The following is a 13,358-nucleotide window of genomic DNA, read 5'->3' as shown; positions in this document are numbered from 1 at the left end:
ATCACCTGTCCAGCTCTTGGCTCCATCCCTCCCCCTCCTGTCTTCTCCTATCATTTTGGATATCCCCCTCCCCCTCCAACTTTCAAATCCCTTACTCACTCTTCCTTCAGTTAGTCCTGACGAAGGGTCTGGGCCTGAAATGTCGACTGCACCTCTTCCTAGAGATGCTGCCTAGCCTGCTGCGTTCACCAGCAACTTTTATGTGTGTTGCTTGAATTTCCAGCATCTGCAGAATTCCTGTTGTTTGCAATAAATTCCACAGGATTTCCATTTTCACTGACGCAAATGACTTATTCCACTGTAAGCTTTGGTGTTTTGATGTACATGTGGCAAATAAAGCTAATCTTTATCTAATCATGAGAACATGGGCCACTAGGCTCAAGGACAGCTTCTGCTCCACTTTCGTAAGATTATTAAATAGTCTCCTTGAGCCATAAGATGAACTCTTGGCTTCATAACCTACCTCATCAAAACCCTTGCATTTTATTGTCTACCTGCACTGCACTTTCTCGGCAATTGTAACTCTTGTTTTTCTGCACTCTGTTATTGCTTTTCCCATTGTACTGCCTCAATGCACTGATTGGTATGGGGAACATGCAAAACAAAGATCTTTCACTAACACAAGGAAGTCTGCAGGGTGCTGGAAATCAAACACAACTCACAGAAAACGCTGGAGGAACACAGCAGGTCAAGCAGCATCTATGGAAATGAATAGATATTTGATGTTTCGGTCCTAGACCCTGCTTCAGGACTGAGAAGGAAGGGGTAAGATGCCAAAATAAAAAGGTGGGGGGAGGGGGGGTTGGGAAGGAGGCTAGCTGGAAGGTGATAGGTAAAGCCAGGTTTGTGGGAAAGGTCAAGGGCTGGAGAAGGGGGAATCTGACAGAGGAGAGTGGACCATAGGAGAGAGGGAAGGAGGAGAGGACCTGGGGGAAGTGTTGGGCAGGTGAGAAGAGGTAAAAGGTCAGAGTGGGGACTAGAGGAAGAGGCAGGAAATTTGTTTACAGAAATGGAGAATAGAGGAAGAGGCAGGAAATTTGTTTACTGGAATGGAGAATAGAGGAAGAAGCAGGAAATTTGTTTACCAGAAGGAGTAAGTTTTCACTGTACCTTGGTACATGCAAAAATAATAAACTGATTTACCAATTTAAGTGGAGGAAGTTGAAAGGTGAGGTAAAGTTGCTTCCTCCCATATTAACTGTATCCTTATTTCACTCACCCTTTGAAATCCTGGAGTACCACTGTGTCTCCCAGCAAGTTAAGAAATTCTTTAAATTCCGGGCTTTCCTCATTGTTCCCGAAGAGTTCTCCTTCTGTTGTCTGAAAGGCAGAAATAAAGTGTCTTAGTAATACAGAATAAAGCACAATGAAGTGCTGGTTGTTTCAAGTATTTTCAGCCAGCTGTGATTGGACAAATAAAAAAATTAGCAAGTCATCTAGATGTAAAATATATTTCAGGCACTCTGAAAACAGGGATAGCAGGATCAGTGCGGTGACCTATTGCAAGGCATCAAAAGAACCATTCAGCCCATCTGATATATGTTGGTTTGTTTTTTCTTCAGTGAAGCCCCAACTAACCTCAAGAACATAGTCTTCTATTCCTTTGTATTTGAGTAATTCCCTGGTTAAGAACATGTTTTATTGTATTCCTACAGCTGTGCTGTGGGGCGTTTTATTTCAACAGCTTTTATGCAAAATCCAGTGGGTTCTGTTAATAAGCTTCAGATTGGTGTTTTGGTTTTTGCTAAAATACTGAGTCAGTTGCTCAGTTTAGGAATATTGTGTCAGCCAACTGGGTTTGTCTTGGTAACATTCTGTCCAGTGGGATGTCATGGAACAGTCAAGAGAGCTGGTTGGGATCAGATTTCTGAAGGACAGTGATCTGGCTTTGGGTCTTTTTTGTTGGGAGGTGTAGGAAGAGAAGGAGGTACAGAGAAGAGCACAAGGAAAGACGCTTGGAGAATCCTGCCCGATGGGGAGACCCGATTGCAAGGGTAGATGAATGGTTCCAAGGAGGAAGTGCCAATACTTCAGAGTTAGCTAGTTTGTTCATAACGTTCTTCAAGGTAAGTTCGAACTGTGACTGGTGACGTGGGTTCAGCGCTGTGAGTAAAGTGATATCCCCAACTACTTCAGAAATGAGCTCCAATGTTTATGACTGGTTTACCTGCAATGGGCCCCTTTTCTTTTTTTTTCTGTTAACTGTTTGTTAAAATTGAAATATCTGTAAACATACTTCCACTTTAATTTTATGCTGGTGCAAGGTTTGTTATTCCCTGGCTAACGATAATTTTGCACGCGGCAGTATTTACACAGCATTCACTGCAATTTCCGTGCCCTCACTGAAACATTCCAACTTTCCTGTTCGGTTGAACCCAGATCATGCCAACCCAAGATGTGTGTTGCTTGTTAAAGGCGGTCTTCTCACCCTTACCCATGCAATTAAATGCCTGTTAGCCAGAAGCAGCTAACGAGCCTGGTTTATTCCAAGCCATAGTGAGAGAGTTACATTTGCTTTTTTCTTGTTCTAATTGCATTTTTCTTTGAAAAATTTTTTATATAATTTATGTTTATCTTGTGAATGTAGTATATTTAATACGACATGTCTGTGATGCTGCTGCAAGTAAGTTTCTTATTGCACCTGTGCATATATGTAATTGTGTATATGACAATAAACTCACTTTGATTTTGACATTCTCTATTAAGCATTTAAATATCTTTTCATACTTTGATATTGTGAAGGCGATTCAGCCTTTTGAGTCTCTGCCAGCTTTCAGAGCTCTACCATCTGCCCTATTTCCCTGTAATCTCTCTCACATACCAGTCAACTCCCTTCATTCTCCCATCACCCGCCTACAATGGGGGCAATTTAAGTGGCCAGTTGGCCCATCACTTGGATGCAGGAGGAAAGCTCCACATGGACAGCACTGGAAATTGGGTTTGAACCTGGGTCGCTGGAGCACTAACTGCTGTAGCAGGGAACCAAGGCTACAGGTGGCTAGAACATTGGCACTTAACAGATATTATCAAGGGAAACCAGCAGTTGCTCCACTGTCTTAACTCTGTCTTATTTATTAATAATGAGCCGCATTTCTAATGTGCTTCTACATTATCCCTAAGTATTTTTAAAAAAACGATACAGTAATTCTGAGATGTAATCATTATTGTAAAGTAGCCAGCCAAATTGGGCAGAGTAAACTATAATGACCAAATCATGTTTAGGTTAGCTGAGGGCCAAGGTATAATCCAATATTCTGATTACGGGGCTTTGATCTCAAATATTGACTCTGTTTCATTTTAAATAATTTCCTGATTTTATTTCAGGTTCTGGGGGCGGCAACTCTCCTGATGTTCTTGGAAAAGGCATCTTGTGACCTCTTACATTTGCCCAAGAGATTGGGCTCTGAGCTGTACTGGCAGGAGTTCAGAATAAGGGGGATCTCATGGAAACCTGTTGAATCTTGAAACATCTACATCAGGGGTTCCCAACCTTTTTTAAGCCAAGGACCAATACCATTAAGTATGGGTCTGTAGACCCCAGGCTGGGAACTCCCTAGGCCTAGACAGTGTGGATGTGGGGAGGATGTTTCCTATAGTGGGGGAGTGTAGCACTCGAGGGCACAGCCTCAGAATACAAGGACGTCCCTTGAAAACAGATGAGGAGGAATTTCTTCAGCTGGCAGGTGGTGAATCTGTAGAATTCATTGCCACAGATGGCTGTGAAGGCCAAGTGATCGGGCGTATTTAAAGCGGAGATTGATAGGTTCTTGATAAGTAGGCTGACAAATATTAAGGTAGGAGAATGGGATTGAAAGGGATAATATCATCTATGATAGAATGGTGGAGCAGATGCGATGGGCCACATGGCCAAATTCTGCTCCCATGTCTATGTATTAAAACAGCGACCACGTTTCCAAAGTGGCACAGCTGTCAGTACATTGCTTTACAGTGTCAAATGCAAGATCGTGGGTTCAATTCCTGCCACGATCTGTAACGAGTTCGTGTGTTCTCCCCGTCATGGTGCAAGTTTCCTCCGGGTACTCTGGTTTACTCCCACATTCCAAAAGACATCCCTTTAGGGTTAGTGAGTTGTGGGCGGACATGAAACATTGGCCCCGGAAGTGTGGCAATACTTGGAGGTGGCCCAGAACAACCCTTGCTGATTTGATCTGACACAAGATGACCAATTCCACTGCATGCTTTCATGTACGTACAAGAAATAAAGCTAATCTCTTTAAAAGTACTGCAATGGGTGTGAAACACTCTGGAACACTGTGAGGCTGTGCAGAGTAAACATATGATTAGCCTTTCTCCATATTTTAGCACTGGCACTTGGAATGCCTTAACTAAGCATCCGATACTTCTGTGAAAACGTCTTCATGTGACCAGCTTACAAGCCCTTAAACCTGTTTAAAATGGGCCACATGCCATGGTTGAAAGGAGGAGCACAATTCAGAAGATGTGTAGTTTGGGTGATTGATGGTTGAGTTGAGTTGTTCTCTGATCTTGGCAATTTACTTGCAAACATTTCATCACCATGCAAGGAGACATTGTTAGTGTGCTGTTGACTGTGGCGTGCCCTGTGAATGCTCCGATATACTCTTTGCCACACAGCCAATCGGTGACAAGATTTCCTCCCCGCATTGCAATTGAGTTTCCGAAGACGTCCAGTCAGCTAATTGGAAAGTATATAAAGGCCAAGCATTCACAGGACATGCCACAATCAACAGCGCACTGATGATGTCTCCTCGCACGGTGACGAACTGTTTGCAAGTAAATTGCCAAGATCAGAGAACTACTCAACCCTATCTCAATGGATTAAGATTAGTGTATAGGGAACGCCTTAATAAATGAGACAGCTGGAAGCTGCCATTACTTGCGTGTGCAGGAGTCTATCAATGTACAAGTGAGTAATGTGGGTGTTATCTTGGTTCCCCTCTGGTAAATCTATCATCAAGGTCATATTAACATTGTAGAATGCCATGAAGTAGAAGCCCACATTATGATCAGAGGCACTGTGCAAAATGATGTTGATAGATGGAAATATGATTCAGCGTAGAATCTTGTTGTTGAACATCCATTACTCACCTGTCTGGCCTTCTGATAAATCACACCAAACTTGAATTTGTCGTTGATCTCATGTTCATCATATGCCACAATTAGTTGAGATGCCTTTGAGAAAATGAAGCAGATCAGCAGACAACCCTTTGCAAAGTCATTACATGGAGGATAAAACAGTACATTATAGCACCGGCCATTTGGTCCACAATGTTGTGCCAACCCATACGACATACTCTATAATCAATGTACCCCTTCCTTCATACACAGCATATCCTTTTTATTACTTTCCATTTCGGTGCTGATGTTTAGGGCAGCAATGAAGGTCCTCCATCTCTGGTGGTGTTCAGGACTTCCTTCATCATGTCAGTAGCTTTCTCCCGGTTTTCACCACTGTCAGTCAGGCAAGTTTCAGGTGGAGACTCAGGAATACCATCACACTCAGATGTAGAAGGGATCTTCATTGCTGTTTCCATTGCAATTTTGTTTTACCGTTAAGATTGTTAACCCTGACTGAACCCCTGAACCTGGAGGACTGGTGCACCAGTAATAGTCTAGTCTCTACCCTTTGACCTGTTTGGCATGGGTGATCCTACCAAGAGCTAGAGGATAAAGTCCTGATTCCAGCCAACATAGCTCTCTGGGTCACTGAGGTAGCAAGCCTCCGAGCCATGACAAGGTATACACAGCCTATAGCCCTCCATTTTTTCTTACATCCATATCCCCATCAAAAAGTATTTTTAAATAAAGTGGATTCCAGTTAATTGGGGCAGTCACTTGGGAAAACTCGTGAAGAACATAAACTAATCGACAAAGTAACTGGGATTCCCTTCATTTATTTGGGACACTATGCTGCTTAATTGGGACTGGAGACTTGCCAAACAGTTTCTAATTCGTGACAGTCAATGTGTTTGTGTAGCCATTAGACACCAGACAATGCTTAGAGCAATTTTTTTAAAAAAATAACATCAGCTGCATGTGTCTGTGCTCAAAAAGCAGTGATTTTTGTCACTGATAGTTGGCGAGAAATGAGCAGCAAGAGAAATCAGAATTGTTTTGCTCACTGCGGTTTCAAGCATTCAGGGTTGGAGATGCTAGAAACAGCTGGGAGTGAAAATGAAACAATTTCACTACTTCAACAAGTTAGGAACTACGAAGAACTTGAAGGTATCGACAATCACCTTGAATGTTCCAGTGAAAATGAAGACTTGAGGATGCAGTCGTTGATGGCATTGTATGAAAGCAGCCTATATCTACACTAGGTGTCTGTGCTGATTTTGTCCACTTACAGTCAATCAATCGAACACGGCTGTGTACACTGGATGTATTCTTCAGTCAATAACCATTAGGAACTAATACACAGTTTTATAGTTCTGTACTTGTATTGCTATGGTTCTGTATTTGATTTTAATACGTAATTTGTTACTCAGTTTGTCTTCTTATACCTTTTCAGCCGTTTCCATGAAACCTCGGCTAACAAGACAGCTGGTTTATTGGGCCATAATGTACTGGTCCCAATGTGCCCCAATTAATTGGAATCCTGATAATTCCTATTGTACCAGCCTCTACGACCATCTCTGGGAGTGCATTCCAGGCATCCACCATTCTCTTTGTAGAACAAAACAGCTACCTCTGACATCTTACCTAAACGTTTCTCCACTCACCTTCAACAGATGTCCTCTGGTATTGGCTAGGAAATAGAAACTGGCTGTCTAGACTGTCTAAGCCTCTCATAATCTTGTACACCTCTATCAAGCCATCTCTCATCGTCCATCGCTCCAAAGATAAATGTCCCTGCTCACTTTTCTCATAAGACATATTTGTTAATCCAGCTAGTATCCTGGTAAATCTCCTCTGCACCCTCGCTAAAGCTTCCATAGTCTTCCTATAATGAAGTGACCACACCAGTGCTGTAAGTGTGCACTAACCAGAGTTTCATAGAGCTGCAACATACCTTTCGGCTCTTAGGCTTACTTCTTAAAGTTTCTACCAACTCCTAAGAAAAGTTAGGTATATACACAGAACACTTCTGAGATGATACTTCTGATTTACAAGGAAGAGCAAGGGTGAGAAAAGAATTCAATCAACCAGTAGCATAAGACTATTACAGCGGTGTCTGTATTCCGCTGTTGCCTGTGAGGGGTTTGTATGTTTTCCCCATGACCGTGTGGGTTTCCTCTGGGCACTCTGGTTTCCTCCATATCACAAAATAGAATGGGCTAGTAGGTTAACTAGTCACATGGGTGTAATTGGGTGGTGTGGGCTCGTTGGGCTGGAATGTCCTGTTACTGTGCTGTATCTCTAAATAAAATAAATAAAACCCTGGATGCCATGGGTTGGTATATTTCACTATTATATTGCCCCAGGGACCTGTCTTAATTCATGTGCAAACTGAAGAAATGAAACTTCAGCCCCTCTGTGACTCTGAGGCACTGTTTTAGAATCCAGCGTCCAAACAGTTTGTGGACAATAAGTTTCGATTTCTGTGCTGTCTTTGTAGATGTAAGTGCCTGACACAAACTGTCTCTGTAATTCAATATGCCTGAACATGAATCTCACTCAGAAAGCAAGGGAGTAGGAAGGGTTAATGGGCGTCATGCGGGTGGGGGAGATTAAACTCTGACCCTGTGCGTTCCCGAAGTTCCATGTTATGTTATGTTAACCAAACTCACATAGAGCTTCGCAACTGAAATAAGGCAACTTCAAATAAAAACATTTTTCACAGGGCAAATGTGGCCTCTTTCAGAGATGGACCTGATTGGCTCTCCGACACCTCTGCTGACTTTGTCTCATTTTATCCAGCTTTTTGCATATTTGGTTTAGCGACGTCTTCCAGTTGGAGAGCTGGGAAGTTGGGGAGGCAGCCCTCAAAATGAACATCCAAGAATGCTATTATTTTACTAAAATAATCCACAATTGGAGTGAATTTGAGTTGGATACTTGTTAGAGAAATTTTGTAGACAGAAACATGAATAAGTTGGGAATGAGAGGATATAGACCACATGCAGTATTAGACGACGTCATGGTCGGCACAGGCGCTCTGGGCCAAAAGGCCCGTATCCTGCAGTGAACTGTTCAATGTTCTACATTTTATCTGCATAGAGATCAGCTCAATGCTTATATGTTTTTTAGGTTGCAATCAGCCTGTTAGCCATTCTGTAATATATACACTAGATGTTATAAGGTAACGACTGATGTCAACTAGACGAGAGTTGGAAAGGCTACATTATATGACATAATGACAGCTGAACTTCACACTCTTACCTTGGGATAAAGTACAGGAGAGAATTTAGTGCAGGTCACATCGTCACATAGGAGCTGAGGGAGAGACAATGATCTATTAGAATATTGCAGGATCCACCACTTTTCATTGTGAGACCTGAGCACTGTTTATATCATTTCAACCCCACGTTACAAAGCAGAATGAACCTGTCCCAGTGAAGGGTCTTGAGCCGAAACGTTGACTGATAATTCCCCTCCACAGGTGCCGCCTGACCTGCTGAGTTCCTCCAGCACTTTGCAATGGATGAGCTTGCCATAGAGATTAATTTATGACCCATTAGTTGGGGTTCACCCCCATCATTTCCACAATACTTCTATTGCATTGGCATGGTATCTACTGACCATATAGGTGGTGACATGGCAGCATAGTGGTTAGCATAATGCTATAACAGTGCCAGCGATCTGGGGTCAATTTTGCTACGGTCTTCAAGGAACTTATACATTTTCCCTGTGACCGTGTGGGTTTCCTCTGGATGCTCCGGTTTCTTCCCACAGTCCAAAAACATATGGGTTAGCAGGTTAATTAGTTACATGGGTACAATTGGGCGGCACAGGCTCACTGGGTCAGAAGGGCCTGTTACCCTGCTGTGTCTCTAAATATCTCTAAATAGAATAAGGAGAGGGCTGGGTTGATGATCTGGAACAAAAGTGTTCCAACACACCTCAGCATCCAGAAATCCTTAAACGGAGGTAACTAAACTATCAGGAATAAAGCAGAAAATGATGGAAACACACTGGGCAGATAACATCTACAGAGAGAAAAACAGAGTTAACGTTTTAGGTCGAAGACTGTCAATCATTACTGTGAATACATACAAGTTCCATGATGTAGAGAAGGGGTGGGAAGAAGAACAAAAGGAAACATTTATGAACACGTGGAAGGCAAGTGAGTTTGAGGATGTGAGTGTTGGTGGCACTCAAAGGGGTTTAATGTACAACTCGAAGTAACACACAGGAAATGCTGGAGGAATCCAGCGGGGTCAGGCAACATCTATGGAAGGGAATACGGAGTCGACACTTCAATCTGAGACACTTCGTGGATGCTGCCTGACCAGAAGAGTTCCTCCAGCATTTTGTGTGTTACAACATCTGCAGGATCTTCTGTGTTTATAACGTATAGCACAAGAACTGAAAACAGGAGATGGGAAATCTGGAATAAAATGCCAGATAATAAAATGTCAGTAATAGTAACTATGGATTAAAACCCACTGAATTCACTTATGGTATTCTACCAGAGGGATAGGGACAGGAGATTAGCTATCAAAACAATTCCACCACTTATTAAGATCGTGTCTGGTCAAGATTACACCTGCCCTAGACTTATGAAGCTTGATTTTTCTACAAGGAAAGGAAATCTGCCATTTGTTTCAAACTGGATGTTGTTGAAAATAATTAATAGAGAGCATAAAAAAGCTCAAAGTACAATTCAATTAAACAAAATCTTTCAATAAATGAGAAAATACTGCAAAGACTCAGCGGGTCCAACAGCATTTGTGACCGAAGAAACAGCTAAAGCTTCAGTTGACTCTTTGTCAGAATGAAAGATCCCTGATCTGGAATCCCCTTTCCACATTCGCTGGTTGACTGGCTAAGCGCTTCCAGCGTTCCCTGTTTTTATCTCAGATTTCCATCATCTGTAGTTTTCTGATTGCCTTTTTGATGGATGTCTGTGATTCCATTAAAAAGACTAAGCCATGCACTTTTTTGTATGCGACTGTGTTTTACTGATACCTTATATGTGCCTTGTGCTGTGTGTGACTGTTGACACTGTGTGTTGCACCTTGGCCCCAGAGTAACACTGTTTCATTTGGCTGTATTCGTGGGTATTTGTGTATGATTGAATGACAACTAGACTATAAACTATGAATTATGCTGGGTGTGCCAGCCATGGCATGCTGCAGGACAGATGTGAAGTGTGAGCACCCATCAACTGAATACATTATGGAATGCTCCTGGACATGGAAGGGAAGTCCATGGTGGAACAAGGGATCAGATGCATACTGTAGCCCTGCACCGCAGAGTCCGCAGTGTGCTGTCTTGCACCTTACTACTGTTCTCGATGGAACCACCTGCAAATGTGACTGCATTTGGCCCAATATGGTGCTTGTACCTTGTTGTACACAACCTACATCAATCATCACCACCCTGATGAATGGCTGTCAATATAGTCTGAGGAGCATTTAATGGTGGCAAGCAAACAGCGCTGAAAATGGTACGGTTTTGTCAATTTCCTTACCTTTGCAATGATTGGAATACTCGGAAGTTGTGGAACTCCAGTCAGAGGAAGTCGCTCATGAATTGTTTTGGACTTGGATCTATGTAAACAAGAATACGGGTTTTGTATGGCTAAAATTTTAAAAAATATGATGAGCACTTACAAACAGTAGTGTAGGAAATCAACACAAATTTAGTGCCTTAACACTAACTCATTCTTGGTAAGAGCTAGATACATTTTCTATTTGATACCTTTATAAAACATATGCAGATAAAGTTGGAATGGCACGCCAGCTCATTCTGTTACGGCTCTGATCCTGACCCGGATCTGGGCCGTACCCTCCAAATATCCGGACCTTCCTCTTGGATTTTTTGCACTATCTTACTTTCCCTTTTCTATTTTCTATTTATGATTTATAATTATAATTTAAATTTTTAATATTTACTATCGATTTGTACTCCAGGGAGCGTGAAGCGAAGTATCAAATATCACTGTGATGATTGTACGCTCTAGTATCAATTGTTTAGCGTCAATAAAGTATAAAGTATCAAATCTCTCATTTAGCATTCATGAGATCAGATCTAGAATCAGAATCAGGTTTAATATCTCCAACATGTGCCAAGAAATTTGCTAACTTTGCAGCAGCAGTACAACGTAATACATAACAATAGAGAAAAAAAACTGTGAATTACTCTCTCTCTATATATTTTTTTTAAAAAGATAGTTAAATTTTTAAAAAGTGCAAAAATAGAAATAAAAAAGTAGTGACGTAGTGTTCATGGGTTCAAAGTCCATTCAGAGAGAAGGAAGCTGTGCCTGAATCGTTGAGTGTATGTCTTCAGGCTTCTGTACCTCCTTCCTGATGGTAGCACTGAGAACAAGGCATGACTTGGATGATGGGGGTCCTTAATGATGGACGCCACCATTTTGAGGCGTTGCTCCTTGGGGATGACCTGGATACTATGGAGGCCAGTGCCCATGATGGAGCTGACACAGTTTACAACTCTCTGCAGCTTACCTCGATCCTGTGCAGTAGACCCCTCTCCCCACACCAAGTAATGATGCAGCCAGTTAGAATGCTCTCCACAGTACATCTGTCCAAACTTGTGACTGTTTTTGGAGACACACTAAACTCCTAATGAAATATAGCCAGTGTCGTGCCTTCTTTGTAGCTGCATCGATATGTTGGGTCCAGGTTAGATCCTCAGAGATATTGACCCCACCCAGGAACTTGAAATTGCTCACTCTTTCCACTCTGATTCCTCTAAGAGGACTGGTGTGTGCTCCCTTGTCTTACTTTCCCTGAAGTCCTCAATCAGTTCTTCGGTCTTACTGACATAAGTGCAAGGTTGTTGCACTCCCATATCAGAGTTGGATGTGCTTCACTCAATTAAGTGGCGACCATCACCCAGGTCATGCTCTGTTTTATGCAGCACCATTAAAGAGGAGGTACAGGAGCCTGACGACACACACTCAATGTTTTAGGAACAACTTCTACACTTCTTCCATCAAATTTCCGAAGAGACAATGAACCAATCCATGAACACCACCTCACCAGTTTGCTCTATTTTTGCACTACTTATTTAATTTGCTTTTATAACATACACGTATTTCTTATTGTAAGTTATAGTGTTTTAAAAATGTATTTGACTCCACTGCTGCCACAATACAACACATTTCACGACAGATTTCAGTGATGGTATACCTGATTCCGATTCTGACATTCACCGTTCAGTTGCAGAGTTGAGCACAAGAATCTGTCTTTACACTTCCTTCTTGTATTTTGGGAAGTGTCAGTTTTCATATGAGATAGTAAACAAAGATCCTGTGTGCTCTCTCAGCCAGATGTGACACATCCAATTGTTAGTTCCAAGAACAGAGGAATTATCTCCAGTGTCATAACCAATATTTATCCTCCCAACAACGCTGATAAAGTTTACCTGGTCATGCCCACATTGTATTTGTGGGAATTTGCTTTCTGCAATTTGACTGCTGGATTTTGTACCTTACATCACCATTTCTACAGGTGAAAAAATATATTTTCCAGGTACAGTACCGTGCAAAGGTCTTAAGACACCAGGCTAGGTATATATACATACCCAAGATTTTTGCATAGTACTGTAAATCTCTGTGTGCATTTTTTTTTGTTGATTTAAACCAAAATACTGAATGGCTGGTTTAGAGCTGTCTGTGCCAGGCGAAATGCTCCTCTCTTGAGTAAATTGCTATTACCGGGCAATGAGAAAGCAACAGTCAAGTTGCATAAAGCAAGCTCTCACACAGACAATGTGGGCATGACCAGGTGAATTTTATCGCTGTTGCTGACCAGGACACTTGGTACAATTTAAGAGACAACCCATTCTAATAGGCATGGAAGATGCTTCCCGAGATTAATTATTATGAATAATTAATAGATAGGCTCTTGATTAGCCAGGGTATCAAAGGGTATGGGAAGAAAGCAGGGGAGTGGAGATGACTGGAAGAATTGGATCAGCCAATGTTGGAATAGTGGAGCAGACTCAATGGGCCGAATGGCCTACTTCTGCTCCTACATCTTATGGTCTTATGATAATAGAGGCTTGCAGATTGAAGTTCATTGCCGACTTAAATCAGTGGACCAAATCCTTCCTCTCTACATTTCAGAGACCGAAACAGTAGAGTCTGAAATGTAAAAGGAAAAAAAACTTATTTAAGTGTGACAACACTTCTATGGCTGTAATGCTCTTTGAGCAATTGTGAAAAATACTGTAAAAATGCAAATCTTTCAGTTTCAGGGATATGCTGTTCTTCAGAAGTAGATATT

At 41.9% G+C, this 13,358-nt stretch overlaps 1 protein-coding gene across 8 annotated transcripts in view; it reads right to left on the bottom strand.

The window, feature by feature from the left end:
- The window catches only part of LOC134337121 (rap1 GTPase-activating protein 2-like), a 502,203-nt gene that overhangs the window by 53,925 nt on the left and 434,920 nt on the right, over positions 1 to 13,358 (bottom strand). For all 8 annotated transcript variants that reach the window (XM_063031978.1, XM_063031979.1, XM_063031980.1 and 5 more), the window contains 4 exons: positions 10,577 to 10,655; positions 8,323 to 8,376; positions 5,089 to 5,172; positions 1,220 to 1,320 (listed from right to left, as the gene is read on the bottom strand). In XM_063031978.1, coding sequence (XP_062888048.1) covers positions 1,220 to 1,320; positions 5,089 to 5,172; positions 8,323 to 8,376; positions 10,577 to 10,655 — 318 coding nt within the window. The remainder of the gene's footprint in view (positions 1 to 1,219; positions 1,321 to 5,088; positions 5,173 to 8,322; positions 8,377 to 10,576; positions 10,656 to 13,358) is intronic.

This window comes from Mobula hypostoma, chromosome 23 (assembly GCF_963921235.1).
Source record: "Mobula hypostoma chromosome 23, sMobHyp1.1, whole genome shotgun sequence".
Lineage (NCBI taxonomy): Eukaryota > Metazoa > Chordata > Chondrichthyes > Myliobatiformes > Myliobatidae > Mobula > Mobula hypostoma.
Note: the sequence above shows the minus strand (reverse complement) of the source record. Positions and strands in the feature narration are given on the sequence as shown.